At 38.0% G+C, this 22,979-nt stretch overlaps 1 protein-coding gene across 1 annotated transcript; it reads left to right on the top strand.

Moving 5' to 3' along the window:
* Positions 1-836: 836 nt before the first annotated feature.
* Positions 837-19,686, top strand: TEKT5 (tektin 5). Its single transcript, XM_008490332.2, has 7 exons — positions 837-1,401; positions 2,602-2,681; positions 3,059-3,129; positions 4,765-4,908; positions 7,338-7,560; positions 16,200-16,354; positions 19,473-19,686. The coding sequence occupies exons 1-7, from the start codon at positions 837-839 to the stop codon at positions 19,684-19,686; spliced, it is 1,452 nt and encodes a 483-aa protein (XP_008488554.1).
* The last annotated feature ends 3,293 nt before the right edge of the window (positions 19,687-22,979 follow it).

The following is a 22,979-nucleotide window of genomic DNA, read 5'->3' as shown; positions in this document are numbered from 1 at the left end:
TACAAATAATTATTTATTTTCAAAAGTTCTTGGCACAGAAGATGGCTCACAATGCAATTTTGCAGAACTGGATTTTGTAAACATTTTTTTGGTCAGACAGGCCAGAAGGCTGAAGGAAAAAATATAAAAGTTATCTGAGAAGCTACTCGACATTTTAAACTTGAAGAAAATAATTATCAGAGGAAGGTTTCTCTCATATTTTATATTTTTTATCAAAGATGAATGCATTTGAAGGGAAAAGCAAAGCCCAAGAGAATTATACGTTTTTTGTGGTTTTTTTATCCATTTGGACCAAACCATTTGCAGAGATCACTAGACAATTGTAAGAGATGAGTTCCAGAGACTGTGTCTGGGTTAAGAAGGCTTGTTTCCACTGCTGCACTTCCCTGCAGCCACTTACTGATATATATATATGTATATATGAACTACTCCGAAGTAAAACTTTTATTTCATTTCACTCAAGCTAAGCTCACTGAGAGTAAACCTATGGACCCATCAGTCAGCCTTTGGCAAATCCATCTGCTGTGTAACCAAATAGTGTCACACTGTGAAGTCTCCAGGTGCCAACAGGCATGGCACCGCTCTGCAGAGGAAAGCACTTCTTCAAGGGAAAAACATGCCCAGGGACAGGAGGTACCAATGGAGCCCCCCCGGAACTCTGGAACCTGGGTGGGTTCCAGCCTGCTGGCAGGATGGAACAGCCCTAGAGCTCTGTGACATCTCCACTGTGTCACACGGCTGCACAGCTCCAAGAAGGGTGGCAGAGGCCCTGGAGCTGCTCAGAGCAGCTGTGGCTGCTGCTCAGCCCGCAGGTGTCTGCCTGATCCTGGCGCAGGATGGAGTTCCTGGGGACCACGCAGGTATCCAGTTACTGTGGCAGAAAGAAGAACTGCCTGTTCCCAGATATAGTCCCCAGCACCACCACCCACGACACCTATCAGTCCTATTACCTACCAGGCTACCGTCACCTCTGCTCCTGGAAGCCCAGTCTGCTTCGCAAAGTGGTTTCTGTCCCTTCCAGCCCTGAGAAACAACTGAGCTGCAGCGGGCGGCCACTCACGGTGCTGCCTGAGCTGCGTTCTGCCCTGCACGCCCGCTACAGCACGCGTGACTGGCACCATGCAAACATGGTTCAGCTAAAAGGCTCTGAGACCTCCAGGTACTGTGCTGGGAGAATGAACGCTGATTCGATGAGACTGATGCAAGATAAGGATCAACTGACTCACCAGATGCAAGAAGACAGTAAAAGAAACCTAAAAGAGAGGATGTGCAACATTGATTTCTGGAGATCTGAGCTCACCTATGAGCTTGAGTGTCTGCTGAAAGAGACCCAAGCCTTGGAAACAGCAAAGAGGCGGCTTGAGTGTGCTATAGAAGAACTGCAAGAACCACTGAGGGTAGGTTTGATGTAGCTAGTTAGTTCATGACTGTACTGCATATGTCTCTATCTCTGTTGAGTACTAGTAGGACTTTTATTGTTATCAAGACAGATCTTGATAAAACATGACACATTCCCACAACACAGGAATCTATCAAGACATTTCTATGCCCTCTTTTCTTTCCTTTCTCCTTGAGGCTCCAGGAGACTGAGGCTCCCTCAGGCACTGGCCAGTCAGCCTGGTACACTATAGGAGAGCAAATTTAGGCCCTGTAAGCTGCAATAGTCTTACCTAGCTCTGAATTTTCTGCTATTGCTTAGTGAAAATAATATTTTCACCAATCCTTCTGTATAACACATTTAGCTCAAAATGTAACCTGTGTTACATTTTGAAGTTCTCCATAATCTAAAAGGCAAATTAATTGCAACAGAAAAAGCCAGACTACTGTAAGAGTCAATGAATGATGCCAGCAAAAACTCAAAACTGTGCAAAGCTAGACTCAAAGTTATCTGGTAAACATTTGGAATACTGCTGACAGAAGCTAGACCTGCCATGTTTCTAGGAAAATACAAATAGAAAACCAAAATTCAGTATTCAGCAATGACTTTTTTAGTTTTCTGTATCTGTAATGATTCAGAGTGGCAAGCTGAGGATGCTTTCTATTCAGGGAATGTTTTATGCTGAAAGGCTTTGTCCCAGCTAATGTTATTTCATTTATTAGTATAATTGAGTGGATGAGACATTAAGAGTAAAGCCAACCAACTGGGGCAGGTTAACTGAATTCCCTACTCAGTGACTTTATTTAAGCAGTCATTCTCTTGAAACTTCCAATGTTGGCACTGGGCAAGGGAGGGTGAGGAGAGATGAGATTAAAAGAGTTTGCTACGGATGAGTGTAGAGCAACACAGGTCTTGTTGCACACATTTTATGGAAAAGCTTGGCCATGCTGAGATGTAGGCCTTGCTGCAGATTAATAAGCAGGTAGTCAGCCAGCAGCTGTGGGGGCAGCTAATCCTTAAAAGGATGTGTTAACAGGTAAGTAGGAATGGGCCACCACAGTGGATCACTTGGATGCAATGAAAACACCTCTTCATTTCCACCCCAAATAGATGGTCATGACTTGACATGTCAGCTCAGTGGCCCCTTCAGCAAGGTTCAAGGTTTCACCCCATAATGCAATACTTAGCCTTTTACAAATGTTCTTTGGTTTGTTTGCAGATAGCCCTAGAGTGCTTGTACCACCGTGAGAACAGGAAGGGTATAGATTTAGTTCATGATGATGTGGAAAAGAATCTCATAAAGGTAAGAACACAGTAGTTTATGTTTCAACTAAAATCCAACTAAATATTTATCAAGGTAAAAGCATTGCAATAATTTATTTCTTTCATTCTTTTGGAAGACTGAGGGGGTGGAGAGGGAAGAAAAACAAATTAGGTGAAACTACATATATTGGGTTAATGTTTTGTTCATAATTCCTGGAGTAAAAGAAATAGCCTAGCACCTTTGTAGGGTCTTGCCCAGTTCTGTTTTCTCTGATCCTGTATAGCAAGGTAGAAACGTTTCCCAAGATTATTTTCTGGGGAAATTGTTACAACATATATAATGCAGAATAAAAAGGGTAAATTCACTAAAACAAATGAAATTTGATGAAAGCACTGACTGTATATTTTCCACTGTAGGAGGTTGATGTACTGAAGGACTGTCAAGATATATTGTCTAAACTTGCAGAGAAAATCACTCAACAGTTGGGGTAAGGCTTTGCATATTAATCCTGTTTTAAAGATAGGAAAGGTGAATTCAGAGTTTGTTAGTATCTAATAGCCAACTGAACAAAGCAAAAGAAAAAGCAGAGCCTGTAAGATCTCATGGCCCTTCACTTCTAATTCTTACCAATGAAGAATTTGTATGTTAAACTGCAGAAGAACAGTACTTCTATTTGAAGATGACTGTTACTTAATTTTTAAAGTCATGTTTAATCTGAAATCCTTCACTAAATTTAGGAACACCAAAATTACAGCTTAGTTGTCCCAGTGCTGCTAGATAGAACACTGGAGTGAAGTTCATAGTTGTAGGTTTTTTAATTACTAAACTACATTCAAAGGAAATTTGGTATAGACAAAGAAAACATGAATCTAAGCACAAAATAAGGTAAGAGATGAGTTATGGAATCAAAATAAATTATTTTACATAGATTTATATATGTTTTTGTTATGGGAGGCTTTGGAAAATATTTTCTTTCTTTGAGAGTGCACAAATATCCTAGTAAATGCAAATTATATTTAAGTCTCTCACTGTATGTAGAATTAAGTATGTAAAACTTATGCAATACAGTGTTCTGTTAAGTACACAGAACTGACAAATTTTATAAGTCATGTTCATATGACAGGACATGATTCTCAATAGAAAATATTCAAGTACTCAAACACATGGAAGATATAATTGTGCAGTTATTGATAATTACATTATAGGAGAAAAAGTAAGTAGATTTTATAAAGGACTGCTATTATTAATGGCACTTAAGACTCATATGAGTCAGGTTAGATGCATTTTCACAATTCATCCCACCATTGTAATAAATGTGGTACACAATCAGATAAAAGCTAAGTTCATATTTGGTGACATGAATTGTGCCAAGCTCTTCAGACTGGCCTTTCTGGTTAGCTTTGATCCGGTTCTGTTACCACATCAGGCAGACCAATAGTAATGCCAATTGACAAGCACATTGCAGAAATAGCAATATTTGCAAAACTTGTCAAGATGTCTGCTGTCTTCCTGATGCACTGAAAAGTGAGACTTGATTTTTCCTATATCTGTGTTATTCTAATTCTAGCCCAAGGTCTGCTGGGCCTTTCCCCCCTTTTGGAAGAACAAAAAGATATTAAATTGCTCCAAAAATACCCAGAGACAGACCAACATTTCCTCCTCCTTGTGATCAAGAAGAGCAGAAATATTTAAACAGATTTTCTAGTGACTTACAATTTGAAGTGTGCTAAGTGAATCTGTTCCCCATATCAGGAGAGTTGGGAAACAACTCTCATCTGTGCTTCTCTTTCTCACAGCTGTGCTAGCACAAAGGTTATCACTGAAAACCTTCTCCCTTTTGCTCTGAGCCTTTCCTTCCTATTGTTTTTCACCCTTTTCAGTGTCTGTCATCAAAATGACAAACATTATTAAATGCACTGAGTTTAAGACAATTCTTTGGGGAATACTCCCTAGAGGCTAGGAGAGATGAATGGCACAGCAGCTCCCTCTAGTTAAATTACAGCACCGAGTGTTTCAGAGCACCTGTAAATGCCAGCAAGCTATAAAATGAAGCACTGTAGGAAGCTAATGAAAGCAAATAGCCATTGAGCACAATAGCATTAAAGGTTATTTCCCTTCACAGCATCAACAGAGATGCCCAGCATGCCCTGGAGCAGGATCTTTCAGACAAAAACTCAGCCCATTTTATTGATGAGAAGTGCTTTAACCTGAAAAATTCATCAGACAGCATCAGATTTTACCATGGAATTGAAAAAGCAGATGCGACGTGAGTATGAGTAGCTATAGCAGCCTTCTCTTTCTGTGCTCCTGAAAAGTTTTAGCCTCACTTTTAAGAAGTGCTACAGAAAGAAGTGGCTCTCTCACTGTGTAGCTCTTTTTTCCCTGGTGTGAAAACCTGTTATCCTCAGTTATTCCCCGACTCCTAAAAGCTACCACTGCTGGAGGCCAGGCAGAACTGGCAGTCTGCTGCACCTCCAGCACTGGTGTGCACTGAGCTGTGTTTTTCAGTGAGGAGAAGAGTTTATAGTTGTGTTACAGCTGATGCCTTACCCTCAAACTCCTTTGGGCAGATGTCTCCCTCTGGTTTTGATTTCAACTCTTCTGTGGCCTTCAGTTTTCAAAACCACATCAAATCAATTCAAAATTCAGCTGAGGTGTGGTAAACAGCATGCAAGTGGACACCAAGAACTAAATTACATTTTCTGGAAAAATAGCTGGAGTTATTTGGAAATTAGTTTACCAAGCTATGCAGAGAGATGTATTAAACAGGATAATCAAAAAGATTTAGCACAGCTCCTCTAGCATTACAGATGGAACTAAACTGTTCTAATTGTATACAGTTCTAAACCTGTTTATTACCAGTGGCCTCACCAAGACCTGCATCAAATTCAAAAGCAACAGCAAAAGAAAACTACTTTGCAATAGAGGGCATTGTTTTTGTGCTAATGACTTGTTAGTTTTTCTATAGCTCTTTGGCACAGCAGTATTAAAACAGTGAATGTACTTCACAATTTCAAATGATAACAGCTCTGTCTTGGAGGAAAAAAAAATCAGTATTATTTGTTTACTCACATTCTGCATTTTGTTAAATATCACCTCGTTCACTACTGAAATGTGAGGCATATCCAAAGTAAACTTGGCAGGCATTCTGCTGACTCTAGTAATACCACCTACTTTTAGGATTAGCAATGAATAAAATTATTTTTGTCAGCTCTAGTAAAAAGCAGGTTCATGTGGGTAAATTTTAGAGCATTTTTCCTTTCTCACCAACTGTTATCCAGAGACCATTTTTCATTGAGATTTTCCTGAAGCCATTTGGCAGACTGAGACATACCTGCATCACTCAGGAGCAGAGCAGGTGTCTTTTGCCTCAACAGTCAGATGGATAAATTGCAGTCTGAAAAAACAACATTAAAGAATAGATTAAGTACTAAGTATTTGAGATAGTCAAGATGGAAACCTACCTGGGAATTTAATTTTCTGATCAGAAAATGGATATAATTAATCAGACCACAGAGGGAAGAAAACCCAAAGCCAAATACCATATAGAAAGTACACAGTGATTTTCTGGATCAGTAGCTGTAAGCACTGTCAGCTCAGGTTTAGTGTATTGATCTATTATGCATTTACTGTGGTATCTGGTTGATTACCTGGAACATTTCAGGGAAACTGTGTAAACAAATGTGTAGCACTAAGGAATTCCAAAACATTTAGCTGATTGGTACTTTAGAGAGAGAGAGGAATATGCTGAAGAACTGGAAAAAAAAAAGCCACTGAGAAAACAAACACTGATAAAACTAACTTTTCCTTTTTGCATTCCTTAATATTTACTCTCAGTGTTCAATTAAAATCTAGAGTTAATTTTGAAACTCAAAAAACCAGTGACCTATCCCTGCATTTTCCTGCTATCATTCATGCTTATGATGATGAAGGCTACTAGGAGGTCTGAGTCACATGCTTTATTATTTAAATCATACATATTTCATGAGGTAGGGCTGCTCTGAAAGCAGACCAGAGCTGTGCAACAATACTTTTCCTTTGTTTTCTTGTTCATTTTCCCTAAAGTAGATTGGGCTGTCATGCTCTCCAGTGGTTGGTAACTCATTTTCATCAGGATAAGTGTTTAGGTCCACAAAAATAGATGGTATTTGAATCTAATTCAATGATGTGCAAGATACATCATGCTGAATAATGTAATAATCCATCAAAGCCATAAGCACGCTGAAACTTCACACAGAGAAATGAGATCTGTTGCCTGGACAGTATTTATTGATGCTTAAAAGTAGTTTTTCATACCTGATCCTGGAAAACTACTTTTAAGCATCAATAAACAAAAAATATGCTAGAAAAGATCATTTTTTAGACAGAAAAAAATAAACTTACTTACTTTGGAGTTGAAGCCAGGGTCAGTAAGACCTTCAGTTAGCAGCTACAGTATTAAAGCAAGCCATAGAAACACTGCCAAAGCAACATCTCTCCAAAAGTCTTTGCTCATTGTTACCAAATCTTTGGTTTATAGAGGAGAAAAGAAAGAAGTAGGTATGAAACCCATAGAATCACCTGATGTATGTGATTCTGTATATGTGTAACTGTATGTTACAGTTACGGTAATTCAATGTAACTCCCACTGAAAGAAAATAGCTCACCCAAGGTTTTATTTTCACTATTTCTCTCTTATTTTAATTTTCTTACTAGTGTCTCAGTCCCTGCAACATGGGCTAAATTTAGTGACGACAACATCAGGTGCTCTCAGCATGCAAGGGCCAACTCTGTCAAGCTCCGGGACGATACAGAGGTTGCACTGGAGAGGACATCTGAGGAGATGTGGAATCAGATCATCAGCACCAACTTGGCCTTTAATAAACGTCTTGCTGAAGTAGCTGATGTGAGGAACAAACTCCAAGCTCAACTGGCCAAGGTAAGATTCACTGAGACTTGGCAGCTGCATATTATTATCTTGTTTGTACCCCAAAGGCATAGAAGTCTTTTCTAGAGTTTATCTCCTTCCTGAATAAGCACCTCCTCAGAAGATATACCTGTATTACCTTCCCTCATCTGCATGTGATTCACATATGGCCTGAGAAGAGCTTACTTAAAGACAGGCAGACCCAACAAGATGAGAAGGTTTTACAAGGAACCCTGCAACCTCTGTCCATAATCACACACTGATTATGTTAATTTGCAACTTACATATTTAAAGTGGGGAAAGATATCTTAGATGATATTTTTTCTGTATTACATTTCCTGATGGAGAAATAGTAAATTAATTAGCGCTTTTTTTTTAACTTTTATCCAGTACTTGCACACTTTGGAAGGTGTGCAAGTAAAAAGGGCCACCAATAGCAGCATATTTATCTGTTTTAGAGGAAGGGGAAGCCTAAGTTTTTGCACTTTCATTAGCATCAGCAAGGGCGGAGCCCTAAATTAACCAAAATTTTCAAGTATTTATAGACAGAATGTCATTAGTCTACATTTGACATTTAAGTTCCAAGTTGGTTGTTTTTTTGTTTGTTTGTTTACTTTTCCTGTGAACAGCTCTTCACAGGACTGCTGTTCAGGAGAAGGTTGTTGGGTTGATATTCTAGTTCAACAGCAGTTGATAACAGTTACGCTATCAAAGGCTCTGTATGAACAATCTACATCAATCCTTCCACCACTTCCTCATCCTCTTAAGTGCCACCAATTTTGTATTTCTTGTATAAACAACATGTAAAGAAAACCAGTGATGCATTATTATTATGTTTAGTTTTATTCTAGGATATTGTCTTCCTTGATGTCTGGACAAGTCTGTTCTATATACCAAGAGACACATGGTGTATTTATGTGTTAAAGTACCCTTTTTTTCTTTCTATCAAGCATTGTACCAGGAGTGTTCCCAAGACCTTCTCCATCAATGACATGATGTGTCCATTTCAGCTTACAAACTGTACAAATCTCAGAATAAGAAGTGCACAGCAGTCAAACAATTTTTATAAGCTGTTTTTTCTGCTTCTAGTACTGCTGGTGGACTTGTACCCCAGTTTCTAACATTTTCCTGCACCATTTACATTAAGCTACTGAAATGCAATTGAATAATAGACTGAAAACTTTCCTGATGTAACTCACTGAGTTTCTGTCATAGAATTCAACCTAGGTTCACACTATAAAGTGTTTCATTGGCTGCTCTATGTCTTTTCCTGCCTGCCACTTCTTTTGGGCAAGCTGGCTGGTAAGGCTGACAAGCCCAAGTCTACCAGAGTTCTGTGAATTTATTTGCATAGTAAAAAAAGGATTAAATTGATTCTGTATAATTTTGGACAGGAAACTATCAAAACCAAAATGGAGATACTGTCTTTAAAAACCTGTTTTAAAGTATGTTTAAAAATGTGTTCCTTTCCAGTTCACTGTAGAGCTTCTATGTAAAATTATTCCCTGACCACTTTTTCTTGATTTTCTTCTGTAGAACTAAGATAATTTGTTTTAGTAAGTTTCTCCATCTCTTAAACAAGTTACCATGTCAGAGTCTCCACATGATTTTCATAAATTTTAAATGTATTTAAAATTTTAAGAAAAAACTTCTCATGTCTCAGCAGCTATTGAGTAGTTTATATGGTGGCTAAAGAATGAAATATGTTATAGTTACACAAATTTCTTCTACTTCAAGGGATGAACCTACTTAATTTTGTAACTGTCATAGAATGAAAGACAGAAAAACCTCAGTGGCAATAAAACCAGAAACTGCCTACCAGCCTCAGAAATAGTTTTCAAACGTCTTATCTGAGATGTTCTGAAAGGAGCCCTCCTGTGACTGTTGAAAAGATCACAGCCAGTTCCTCTGAACAGGAACATGAATACTAAATATGATGGGAGGTGCCCATGCAAGAAGTGTGTAGGAGAGGTGCAGAAATGTTGTGAGCTGCAGAAAGGAGTATGCACGTAGCAGAGGGAGTACTTTCCCTGTGGCACTTGCCCCACACAAAGGCTTTCATCTCAGACCCCAAATTACCCTCACATAACTTTTAAAATATATTTTTGTTCATCAGGTTTTTTTTCCCTTTCTCATTTTATGATTTAAAATCTCAGTTATTTAGGGTTTTTCATGTCCATTGATGGTGGTTATACAGTTAATTTTATTTAATACTGAAACCTGTTTGAGACTGAAGTTTTGAGATGAGTAATGAAGAGTGACTCAGAAGTGGTTGGGAAGGTGAGTGTTGGTTGGTGTAGGCAGCTAAAACTTGCCTGGAAAAACCTGTTTGAAGAAGGAAATAGTTATTTAAGCTGGGAATAGACTTTTGCCTACAAGCCAAGAGAAATTACAGATGAAAGCTGAGGTAATCACCTGAAGACAAAATGAGATTTCTCTCTCCTAAAATTGTTGCTTAATCTCATGAAATCACAAAGACTTGTGTAGATGACAGAGTACACACTGTGGGCAAGTAGAGAAACTATATAGGAGAAGCCTGGCTCCTCAGCATGCCATGCAGCAATGCTCCACTTCATGGATTAGCTTAAGGGGAACATGATATGGAAAAGGTTAGAGTTACCACTCAGACAGTCATCAGGATACAAATCCATGAATCCAAATGTCTTTATGTGAAAAATAACAGAAATATCTTCTCATTCTGAGGGACACACAGCTGCTAAGTGGAAGGCAGCCTGTCATGAATGGACATGAGGCTTTGCAGACAGTGATATAAGAGAACTGCTTACCTGCCACAACATTGGTGTGAGAAGCTGCACTGGTTGCTGCTATTGCTGATCTCAACCCTGCAATCCATCTGCACTCAGGCAGTTCATGTAGAGCTGACAGAGCAAACAGCATTTAGTTCAAGGCAGCAGTGCTCATATATTTATAAATCTGACTCCTATGTATTTATAAAACTGCTCCTTGTTTTCAGAAAGAGCTGTTTTGCAGCAGAGATGGCCATATATAGTAGCTATTCTAGAAAAGAAGGGTTCTCAGCCTGCAAGGATCATGAGACAAATGCATTGCACTGAATCCAAAGTCAGAACAAATCTAGCTGACTGTGATTAGATTGGCATTCTATTAATGACTAGAAAGAATCTCATTCCTGAGAAATTATATATAGCAGTTGCACGAGTCATAGCTGTTTCTCTTTGGCACCATTTTTCTTTCAAGAGACATCTTCTTTGTTAAATACATGGATAACCTTCCTTCAGATAAGGTAGCCTGAGACAAAACAGAGCATGCAAAAAGGCCCAAGCTGCCTGGTTTTGTGTTATTTTGGACAAATCTAGCAAAAACATATTAATAGCATAGCATTTTATTTTGTTCTCCTAAACGGCAATGCACTCTTGAAAGCATGATACAGTGTAAAATGGAAGAACACAACAGAACTCTGAGGCTTATTCTTGTTCTTTAATAGTTAAAAGTGTAACAAGGATATATCTAAAGAGTTAAACATTTTCTTGTGTATAGTTATGGCTTCCTTTGCTATTTTGAAAATATTTTATAAAATCCAGGCCAAGTTAAATGATCCTATGTTTTTCTCCCCCTTTAATTTTTATAAAGCTGTTTTAAAATAAACATCTTGTCCGTTTTTAGGACCAGTGGGAAAGTTAAATAGAAACTGCATATAAATATGAAATTGATTAGATTATTTACAAAGAGTAAATTAGTAAAACCTACATTTTGGAATTCAGTGGAAGGAGTATTTTTAGGATTGTAAATTGTTATACTGACCAAATGAAAGGCTCAGGGTCCCTGGATCTTCTGTTTGGTTATATGCTGAACAGACCAGTCTGCGAAAGGACACAAATTAAACTCCCAGATGTATACTTAAAACAGTCTTTGTTTTAAAAGTATTTACATTTTGATACTTTCATTTGCTCTGCAAAAATGTCATTTTACAACTTTTATAAAGAAAATGTTGGGGATTTTATAGGTATCCTTCAGCACACATAGCCCTGTTCCCATCGTTATGAAACTTTGTAAATATAAGTTTACAATACTCCCAAATCTGGACTGGTCTTGCCACTCCTGATATGCTTGATGAATTGTGCAATACAATGAGTGCTTTGAAGATATTTTCTCTGGCACAAATTAAACCACTACTTCCCTTCACTATCAAACTCAGTCATCCCATATAAATATGGGACTCAAACACACAGAAGCTACTGCTCAGAATAATTCCAACTCTCCAGTTAGAGTATCTGAATAATAGTAAAATATTACTATCTGAATGCATTACCTGCTGGTGTCATACATTATGTTGAGGAATGTGAGGTTTTTTCCTCTAAAAGTGCTTTTCTTCTCAAGAGATTCTGGACTACTCCCCAGCACCATCTGGTTAAAAACAAAACAAAGCTTTGTAAGTCCTAGAACATCAACCTGTAATTAAGCTGCAAAAGAAACAAACAAATCCTGAAAACAACAAGAGCAAGGGACATGGTCATCCCTAAGAAGAATTTCTCTACTCCGTGACAGTAAAAACCATCAGGTCCAAATAAAACTTGAGATCTGGGTAATACTTGTAATCTAAAGACTGCAAGATTTTGTAGTTTTACTTTGAAATAATGAGGTCATATAACCTAAAATTAATTATTAAATCAGTCACAATTGCACTATTTATTCAATTAAGCACAGTAATCTCAACAGCTGTAACTTTAAAATTATTTGGGTGAAATATGGAAACAGATTTAAAAACTGGGAGGCAAAATATTAAATATAAAGAAAATCGAAAAGGAGGAGGTAGAGGAATGCTCCTCCCACCATATTACCTTGCTGTTTTATACAGATGTTAAAAACTGAGCAACCCTCAGAAACAATAAAGAAACCAGGATAGCTGTCAGACTGTAGCATTTGAGAAATGCTTATGTTGCACTTAAGACTACCATGATTATGTGAGGAAATGTGTGATTTCAGCAGCTCTTTATCTAACTGTATCCAGCATATAAAAATCACGGCCTTATTGAAGTGAGAGAACAGCAGGCGTGCAGTTTTGTACAAGAGCTCAGGAATGCTGCAGCACAAAACTTTACTCATGCCCTGGAAGGGAAAGTTTCCGGGCAGGCAGCTGCCCAAGCCAGTGCCTCACCACACTCTCTGAGGAACATGCTGCTCAGCATTTGTTGTTTTTACTTCCCCCCTTTGGAGGTCATCCAGAAATGACGTGGGCTGGTGCAACACTATCTGGTGATCCTCCCCACCAATCCCTTCATGTATAGCAGATTATCTAAATAATTTTATCCAATGTCTGGCCAGAATAAGTAATTGAAAAGTGTTTGTACAAAGCTGCTGTGATGCGTTGGAGGTGGTTCTCCTCAGGCAATTTTGCTTTGGATGTCTTAAATGACAGTGTTCAAAACAAAAAAAAATGTAATACTTTGAGAACACACTATGAAACTAAACCACATCCACTTACACACAGCTAAGCAGAGCTCAAAGATGGATGCATACTTTTATGTTTGAGTTTTGAGACCGCAAGCACATCTAAACAATATTTTTCTTTAATGCTTGAATGAGGGTGTAGCTACTCAGTTACCTTGGGTGTGCTTAATGTGCTTTCAGACTACTCCTGCTTTTATGAACAGTACACCAGAGCACCTGGGGAAGTTGTGAGGCACCAGAGTGTAGTTCCTGCACACTGTGCCCACAGAGTGCTATAAGGATTAGACATAAAACTGAGTTTCCAGTGACTTATAGATGAAAGCTCTCTTTTCATGACTAACAATCTACTGGATTCTCAACAAAGAGAAGCATTTTCTATTTAGACTTCAGAGCTTGCCCTTTCCAAACATTAATATTGTGTAAATGCTTTGAGTCACTTCTAGATAAAGGACTGCTATTGTCCTGTGTCAGTTATATGCCTTTCTTTATGGGGGATGTGCATACATGACAGTATTCTAAAAAGAAAAGACAGTGCAGTTTCCTGCTGCTGTGTCACGAAGGTGTTTGCCGTGTTTACAGTGGCCAGTGAGCCCAGCCAGGCATAATCTGATACAACAGCACCAAAAGTGCTGTAAAGGAATGGAAACAAACCTCAGATTTTGATTACTGGCATTCATACACTTGAAATGTTAAATCTGAAGTAGATGGGTTTGTGGTCTGATGGTTTTACTTGCACTATGGCTATGCATGAAAACTGGGGATTCAGAAATGCATTCTTCTACTCAGTCTGCTGGCTGAGGCTAATGAGAATAGGCTTCCCAATAAACAGGACAGTTTACACATGAGCAATCTGCTCAGTGCTGTACTAGAATCAGCTTTTTCCTTCTGCATCTTAAAAAAAAAAATAATTCATCAGGGAACCTCTGAAAGCACTGTGTATTCTTTGCCTTGCAGCCCTGGTCTGTCCCCACAGGCTGAGGGTTTGGGTTGGCACTGGAGGTGAACGGTGGGAGCAAGGGGTAGGACTGACAGGCACATAATCCCCAGCAGCCTACCTGGGAGCTGGACCTCACCTTTGTCATGTACAGAGGAACTCTTATAAATACAAAGTCTTAAAAACAGCACAAACTACTGAGATTCTGCTTCTAAGAAGCAGAAGACCCAAACCCCTGGTGTTTTCAGGGAAAAGGAAGGATGTATGCTTGCTGTGTAATGAATAAATTTAATTAAGTCTCTCTCTCTCGGTTTTAATCTATAGAAATAACTATGTGAAATGAGTAAAATTATAAAAAAGATGTACCACAATGGATTTAACACTGCAGTCTTATCATAAGTAGTTCCTCTGCTAAACAAATAACCACTAATGCACACTGGATTACTTGAATAACTATTTACCTATAAAACAGCTAGCTTTTAATTATTATCTAATTAAAATGGAACCACTACAGAATAAAATTATAGGGAGAAATTTTCCACCATTAACTTTACTTTCTTCCGTACTGTGTTCCCTTCATAACAAACTGAATTTTCCCCCCTGCAGTCTATAAGCAATAAAAGCTTCTTTTTGGGTGAAGATGCTGTGTGAGAACCAGCCTTGACCCAAAAGGGTTCAGTACAGTGTGGAGGCCTGGCTCCAAATCAGTACAGTTATATTCATATGCTGCTGCTTCAGGGTCTAAGATGATTCATCTACTGGAAAATTGCATTGCTGAAAGGGTTCAACTGGTTTGGACAGTCCTAGCCAAGAAATGTTTCACACTGCTCTGAGGGTTGTTGACACTGTAAAGATCTGGACTGAGATGCAGTTTCCTGGTATCCTTAATTCTTAGGGTTTTGTCTATAGATACTCTTTCAGCAGTTTTCAAACCACACACATCATTAGCAAACCTGGTACAACTTAGTGTGTAGGGAAGATCTAAATAGCAGCATAATTTAAATCACATGATGCCATTTTTAATGGCTGTTGAAATTCAAGTTGCATTGATTCTAGTAGATTGGCTGAGAAACTACATTGGTTCAATTGGTTCTCTTACATTTTAAAGATGTCTACAGGAACATCTTAAACACGATCACCACATCAGCTGTAATGAACCCTGATAGATGAAAGCAATATAATAATCAATTAGCTGGGACATGTTGTAATAATATAAACATTTTCTCCCTTCTTTCTTTTTTAAGATGAAGCAAAACTGTTCCCTTCTAATTCTCTCTTTTTTTTTCATACAGATTTAAACATGTAAGAAGTGTTTACAGGAGTCTTAGGGATAACATGATTCTGTAATAACATGCACAGCAACTACAAGCTGTATTATACTAAATTCATGGGCCCCTCCTTTTTGGTGATGTTTCACTCTATATCTTCACCCTTTACAGAAAGGGAAGCCTTTAAGGGAAGTTACTCTTCCCTCTAGAGTCCCCAGTGGAGTTTTAAAAACTTCAAGAATTTAGTTTCAGTCTGAAAATGACTTGTGTTCAGATGTTCTTGCAGCAAATGCCCCTAAAATATTTGGAGAGTGAAACAATTTCAGAGGGGACATATTTTATAGCTTTTGAATTTTTATCAGGCAAAAGGAAATAAGAATAAAGGCTTAAATGAAAATCACAGTTTGTTTGAATTTTGCCCTTGCAAAATGTTCATAGATCAAGGAGCAGATTTTTTTACTTAGAAAGAAAATTAGATAATGAGGCGAAATGGAAATAAGTCCCTGTAGAGCTAGATACAGTGCCTCTATGGAAATGGCAAAAACACATATGGAATTTTCCCCATCACAAGGGTAGTGTTTCTCTTCTACTTGTAATGAATTTAGATTTTAATTTGCCTTCATATGGGCAAATATATAATTTGTTTATAATAAGAAAGAGAAGATGCATCTCTTAGTGGAAGCTGTTCATGTGTTTTCCAGAAAAAAACTTCACTAAATGCTTTCATGTGATGAACTAGCATACAGCCTTCTCCTAGCTTCTTATATGAGATTTGATTACCATATGTCCTTTTAAAGAAATTGCAAGATCAAGCCAACTTTATAAAAATCCATCCAATTGACTGAAGTCTCTCTTAAATTAAGAAAATTGACATGCTAGAATGGAAGTAGTGCCAATGGAAGTGTTTAAAACCAGGGGTGAGTTCTGATTTTTGAAGCATGTAAGGCTTAAAAAAAAAAACAGCAAAAAAACCAAAAAAAGCCCAACAAGCCCTGACACCACAACATTCTGCTTTTTTTCAGACACTTCAGGAAATCTTCCAGACAGAAGATACAATTGCCTTACTGGAGAGATCCATAAAGGCAAAGGAGTATCCCCTGAAAGTGGCTCAGACCCGCTTGGAGGGAAGAACTAAACGACCCAATATAGAACTTTGCCGTGATGCTCCTCAGTTTCAGTAAGTAATGGGCAGGTTATTCTGTCCCAGCTTTCACCAGCCACTTAAGAACAGGAAACTTAATGACAACATGAATCAGTTTGAGAAGAGCTGCAGGCAATACATTGCCATATAAATTCTGGGAGAAAGAAGTAAAATCCAAGTAGCTGTATTGCAATAATGGGCTAAAATCTCTCATGTTCAAAGTGTGTGGTTGCCTTTAGGGTCCCTCTCCCAGGACACATAAAAGCTCAGTTTCTTGTTGGTGGCTGATACCTTTTGGCATTCAGCCTCTTGTACAAATTGGGACTCAGGGATTGATTCTAATTCTATTCTGAAAGAAACAAGATTTCACTTTTGGAAATAGCTAATTTTAGAAATATGTTATGCCAGACAAAATTCTGTCTTTTGATGCAACAAACTTATGTCCAAGCTCCTTCAACAGTTATTTGCAAATAAGAATGATGCAGCAGCTCTAATTAGCTTCAATTACTTTTCATCTGTTTTGTGGCTCCTGTATCCTCTACAAGCTATCTCCCTTTGTGTACAGTTTGATTGTATAGTTGTGGGGGCTTCCCAACTCACACAGGCATCAACTTGATGATCCCTGTGCTGTCACCCTTTGTACAGTGTGTACAGTGTCTTACAAAGAATGTGTCTTTCTGGATATACAAGGTGTCTCAGATACTACTCTGCCTTCCCTAATGCATTTAAAAGGGCCTTCTTACTTTCAATTCCATTTATCTTCCCTCCAATCCAGTAAGAACACATCAGTGTTACAAAAGAATCCTATCAAGTATATCTTCTTTAAAATACTGTCTTCAAAATATTCTTTGGAGTCTTCAAGAAATACTGCACCAGGGTTCCTCCCATAGCTGAATTTCCCAGTCTAGTGAGAGAATTTTTCATGTTTTTATGAAAAGTAGAAAACCATTCCCTTTTCATTCTCATCTCTAGCAAATTCCCACTGTGTATATAACAGCTTAATGTACAAGATTAATGAAGTATATCATGCTTTATACTGGGTATTTGTATTATTTTCCCTAAACAGTATTTTATGAACTCAAAATGCTTCTAAGGACAGGACTATAAATTGCAGTTTATTTTACTGGCATCTTTACACTTTTTCTAACTCATTAAGTCATAAGTTGTACAATGCAATATATCTTTTTTCAGCTGCATATCTCCTTAATAGGATTTTGACATTTCCTTTGGTGTATCCATATATTAGATTTCTTAACCTTCTCACTTGTCACAAAATATGACTTTGGATCTGAATTCTTTTACATCCATTTGGATAGTTTTACTCAGGTGGCTTTTTGTATCTCATAAGCCATGCCTATTCTAGGTGCAGGAGTACAGCTGTGAGAATCAAAAACCAAACCTCTGCTCTGGCTGTAGCATTCATTCACTTTTCAGTTACTTTTACTAGGGTAGCAGAGTATTTGCCACTCAGTTACACCCCACCCCCCTCATCAATTGGGTATGCAAATAAGGTAGTATCAGAATTTTGTTTTAAAAAAAAAAATGAAACGGTCTTAAATATTTAACACATGATTCATGTCTTATACTTACTGAATCTTCTCTCTCTTCTTCCTCCCTGGAAATCTCTTCCACAAAAATATCTGCAGCATGAACCAAAAATGTGCTGACACAGTATCTCCTCTTAACTGCCACTGATGCTGTTAATGTTCCAAAGGGTCCTGTCTAAAAAAGTTTAGAGGCTTCATTTGATCTCACTGGAACATCAAATGTCTGAATATTTTCTAATTTTAGAGTGAAAAGATGTATAAATACAACATACTGAAAATGTACACGTTGGTTATGAATCAAACTCCTACTAGCTTCTAGATTATGCAGGAGCTTCACAAGCTGTTGCACAGCTATTCAGAAGTCTTTTAGGCTTAACATACACACAAGTTTTCTGTCAGTCTCATATGATTTCCAATGTTTTAACCAAAATATTGTACATTGTTCACTAGATGTAGTTTTACTAACAGAGAATTAGCATATCCTGTTCTCCTTCCTCCAATGATTATGAATTCTGACAGGCTATTTGGAACTTTGACACTTCTTTCTATCACAGTTTTTTGCTGAGCTCCCATCTCACATAAAATGTGCTGTCTTAGACCATCCTGATAAAGTAAAACCATTTGCTAATTCACTTCAATGATTCTTTGATTTCAAATAATAGGCCAAGTGTATTATTCTTGTGTAGTTCAATGCAAGGAAGAATTCAGCCAAATAGCTTAACTGTAATAGAGAAAGAAAGTATCAACCAAACCACTTAATTGTAACATGTAAATGTTATCTGAGTTTGCTGTTTATTTAAAAGGAAGTGATGATGTTGGCACTTGTTCTCTGTATGTGCTGCCAACTTTGTAGTTGAAAGCATTTGACTGAAAACAAATTGAGTCTAGTTTTTCTCTGCTGAAACAACTGGGACTATCCCAAAACAAGTTAAAGTAGGTTCTGGAAAAAATAATCTTATAGCCTATAGTCCACAGAGCAATAAATAAAACATAAGACAAAGTTGACAGTATTAAGAGAGTTCGCAGACTCAGTACCTCTGCCACATCTTCATTGATAAGCCACTAGAAGTAGGGCTAAAACCAGCTCATGATATATCTTGATTTCAGAGCTCCACATTCAGTTGTTATTCTGGCAAGCTGTTCTTGTTTGATCAACGTGCTTCTATGGCAAATCTAGATGGTTTAGCACATCCTGCTTCACAAGTTTAAGCTGTCATGAACACACCAACACTGGCCAGTAACATCCATCCCAAACATATTCTACAGGACCATATGCAAGTGCTCAACACAGCCATGCTAGCCCTAGAGAGGCTGCACAAAAAAAAAAAAAAAAAAAAAAAAAGGAAGCTACTAGTGAATAATAATTATTGAGATTTATATCAATGCAGAATGGCTTAATCTACTGTTGAAGCTCAACACAAGCAAGAAATCATCAGTTCTTGTAGGCACTGTGGAGGATATTTGCCCAAGTAGGTTACATATTGATTCAGTCCAAGACATCTTTTCCAATCCTTCCTGAAAGTGTGACCTGTAGAGTGTCAAGACCAATGTGCTGAGGTACTGCTCATGTCATGTAAACAACTTGTTTCCCCTTCTGTTTTTTTCAGGCTTGTGACTGAAGTTTACACTATAGATGACACTTTACAGAGCCTAAAGCAACGTCTGCAAGAAGCCCATGATACTCTGCATATGCTGGTCCTCAACAAATCAAAGCTGGAACACGACATCTCTGTGAAGACAAACTCCTTCTTCATTGACAGGAAGTGCATGGACATGCGCAGAGTCTTCCCCAGCACCCCACGGCTCATTGGCTACACCTAAATACACCTTTGATATTCTAATGCATAATTATTTGCAAAGGTTGCAAATATTTCCTGAAGAAAGTAATTATTTGTCTGTTTCTTCAAAAAAAAAAAAAAAAAAAAAAGAGTCCTATAGGAATAAACTAATGAAAATTAATATCATGCCTGTTTCCTTTGAGCAACCCTTTATTCTCAGCTGTAGCTGCTGGTAATTCAAATAGAATAATTAGACTTACTGAAACAGAATCAGACCACAGTAAAATAACCAACTTCTGCAAGACATGCGAGATACTAGATAGAGAAAATGTTAGACTGAAATGCCACACTGCTCAACAGAATGAGTACAATACAGGACTTAACAGTGCCATCTGCATTTCAGACCTTGTCTGGAAGAGTCCACTTAAATGCTTACCCTATCCTTACACTCTCCCCCTGTCTAGCAACACTTGATGTGGTGTTTGGAATTAGAGGAATTTGAACAAACTTGATTTACAGAAGCTGAAGGGCAATTTCAGTGCAAACACCCGAGGAACACATGTAGACTGTTCATTGAGAAGTAATCTTCCCATCTCTACCTTCTTTTTCTTTTAAATTTGATTTTTCATACAATTAAGTCTGAAGAAAATTAATCTATTTTTGTAAGCTATTTGTGACTGATGTGATTTTTGCCTCTCTGAAAGGTCGTAAGTATTTAAAATATGTACTATCATTAGATCTCAAAGGAGTTTGTAAGCAAAGATAGAAGCATTGCTCTGCTGTGACTAATGAGAAAGTTAAGACAAAGTGGGAACAGAACCAGTGTGCAGGAACATGATGTGCTTCAAGTGCTCAGAAATTGGCCCTCAGTCTGTAAATCAAGACTGCTCAGCTTTCTGGTTCTCAGTGTGTGGTGGAGAGGACGGAATGAGCGTTCAGATCTGACTTTTCTGGATGACAATTGAAACTCAGAAACAGTGGAGTAATCTTACTAAAGGATTTGAGGAAGAACTAGTTTTAAGTAAAGGTAAAGCAGTCTGTTTTGGACAAAACAGAGCAATGATGTTTTACTGTTATTTGTGTTCTTTCCTGAATTTACTTACGTTCATTTATTTACAGAGTAACCAGCAAACTAGGTTACTGCTGAGCTGCTTCCTGCTACCTCAGGGTCCTCTCTACAGGGCACTTCTAGGAACTCACAAAACAGTTTACACAGGACCAAAGCCAATTCTAAAACACTGCTAGGTTTGAAAGCCTCCTGAATAAACTGGCACTGTTCCATATCCTTTGTTTTGTGTGGGTGGTGGCTTAATCACACCAACAAAAGTACCAGTGCTGGGCTGAGCAGGGCTGGCCCTTCCTGGGGAGTTCACCAGCAGCTTTCACTGAGCATGGCTGTGACTGCACTATTTTACACTCAGTTTCCTCAAATTAAAAAAGGAATAGCTCCTGCCTATTGTGTCAAACCATTTGCATAGCCATATATTTCTAAAGATTTAAAATAATTGGAAAAAAAAATTAGGCCACAGGATTGGGAAGTGACATCCAGTCCCATTTCTGATACTCACACTGACTACTCTCTATCTTGATTTTCTATGTGAGGATAATGCCATAGTCATGTTGCATGTGACTGTGGAGAGCACAGGCTGCTCTCTGATGCCAAATGTTGGCTTTTGAGGAGGAATTTCTCTGAATATAAGGGAAGTTCCCGAACTAATTTGTATTTGCATTGCAACATATGAGTGCAAAGCATTTGAGGAATCCTGGTGATATGCCCCTGCAGACAGGAGGAGTTACTGAAGAATTCACAGGTAAGTTGGTTTGAAGTCACAGTCATACCTTCCATGCCTTGCTGCTTCTTATTCAAACACTTCACAACAAAATTCTATCACAGCCTTCCTGCCTGGCACATGACCTTAGATGGGAGGAGTGAGAAACCTCACTGGTTTACTCCCCAGCAGGGAAGACTCTTACCACTGGTAACATTTTCCTCCCTCTCTATGCCTTTGTATGGAGGCAAGGGAGATTTTATCACTTCTGTTACTACAAAACCATAGATTAAAGCATTTGATTTGCATTTAATGTACTATTTTTACAGTGTATGAAGAATAATATTTGTGTTGGGTTGTTCAATATTGACAATAGTCCCACCCTATTTATAAAATACTGACAGCTGATCAAGCAAAGAAGTAAAAATTATTTGGAAATTCAGATCTTCTTGAACCCTTCAGATTTGTTTCCAGAGGTTGGAGGCGTTCCCAGTTCACACAAGTACTCTAATAGCTAGAAATAGTTTCTACCCTTCTCACGCCAAGAACTCAATTAAAAAATATATAGCAGAAAAGGGAGGCACTTCTAAGAGATGAATTCTTTTAACAGTTCTTGACAGGAAAAAAAAAATTAAAATATTATCGTCTGAAAACAATCAACATCAGTAAAAAGCCTGAATAAAAGCCCCGAGTTTGATAATATGGGGGCTTCAGGATGGGGCTGGTGGGACTGAACAATAGTTCTGAACATCACAAATTCCAGCTCCTTCCTGACTGTGCCTTTGTTCAGCAATGTTCTCTTCAAGACCTCAGCTCTGCTTTTGGGTGGAGTTCTCACTTGGTACATTGTCAATGAAAACAACACTGAACTTGTTTGAACAGTGTGAATTCCTACTGAGTGACTGTCCAAACCTAGGAAAGTTAGCACTTCTCTGAGAGCATCACTTTGCCTAAGAACAGTAATTCACTCTGATTCAGCTACCATCAGGAGGAATATTTTTTACTAAATATTGCAAAAATAACAATGCTGTACAAAAATCAGCTTGAACTGTAACTTACCAAGAATAATAGTATGTAGTCCTGGTGAGAAAATAAAGAACATGCAAAGAAAATGCTTGTCTTTTATTAGTGACACTCATGAATACTGCACATTTCAATTTGCTAGCAGTGTACTTCATCTTTTTAGAAATAAACAGCTTTCTTTAGGCTCTCAAAAAAAATTGCATGGACTTGGGCTATAAATCTATCAGAATCTGAAAAGGCTGCAGATAAGACAGCATTTGCTTCATAGAAGTCAAGGTAGATAAATAATGCAGAAAATCTAGACTGTAGTCTTGTTCTGCCACTGATTTACTGCATAAATGAATTCTTCACTCCACCTCCAGAATGCAGTTAATCCCAGTTGTGACAGAATACGTCAAAGGAAACACACTTTTAACAATCATGAAGATAGTCACTGAGATAAACTTGAGAATCTTCTACAATAAACCCACACCAACAGAACATTTTTCAGCTTTTTACATAGATCTCTTATGACACAGATCATTAATTATTGTACTTGCATGCA

The sequence above is a fragment of the Calypte anna genome, chromosome 14, assembly GCF_003957555.1.
Source record: "Calypte anna isolate BGI_N300 chromosome 14, bCalAnn1_v1.p, whole genome shotgun sequence".
NCBI lineage: Eukaryota > Metazoa > Chordata > Aves > Apodiformes > Trochilidae > Calypte > Calypte anna.
This window is presented reverse-complemented; position numbering and strand designations above follow the sequence as displayed.

Excerpts from the sequence above, each read along its gene's own strand:
- TEKT5 (XM_008490332.2), top strand. The coding sequence starts at position 837 with ATGGAGTTCCTGGGGACCACGCAGGTATCCAGTTACTGTGGCAGAAAG. Across the intron at positions 2,682-3,058 it reads TGGAAAAGAATCTCATAAAG|GAGGTTGATGTACTGAAGGA; the intron begins GTAAGAACACAG and ends TTTCCACTGTAG. Across the intron at positions 4,909-7,337 it reads ATTGAAAAAGCAGATGCGAC|TGTCTCAGTCCCTGCAACAT; the intron begins GTGAGTATGAGT and ends TTTTCTTACTAG.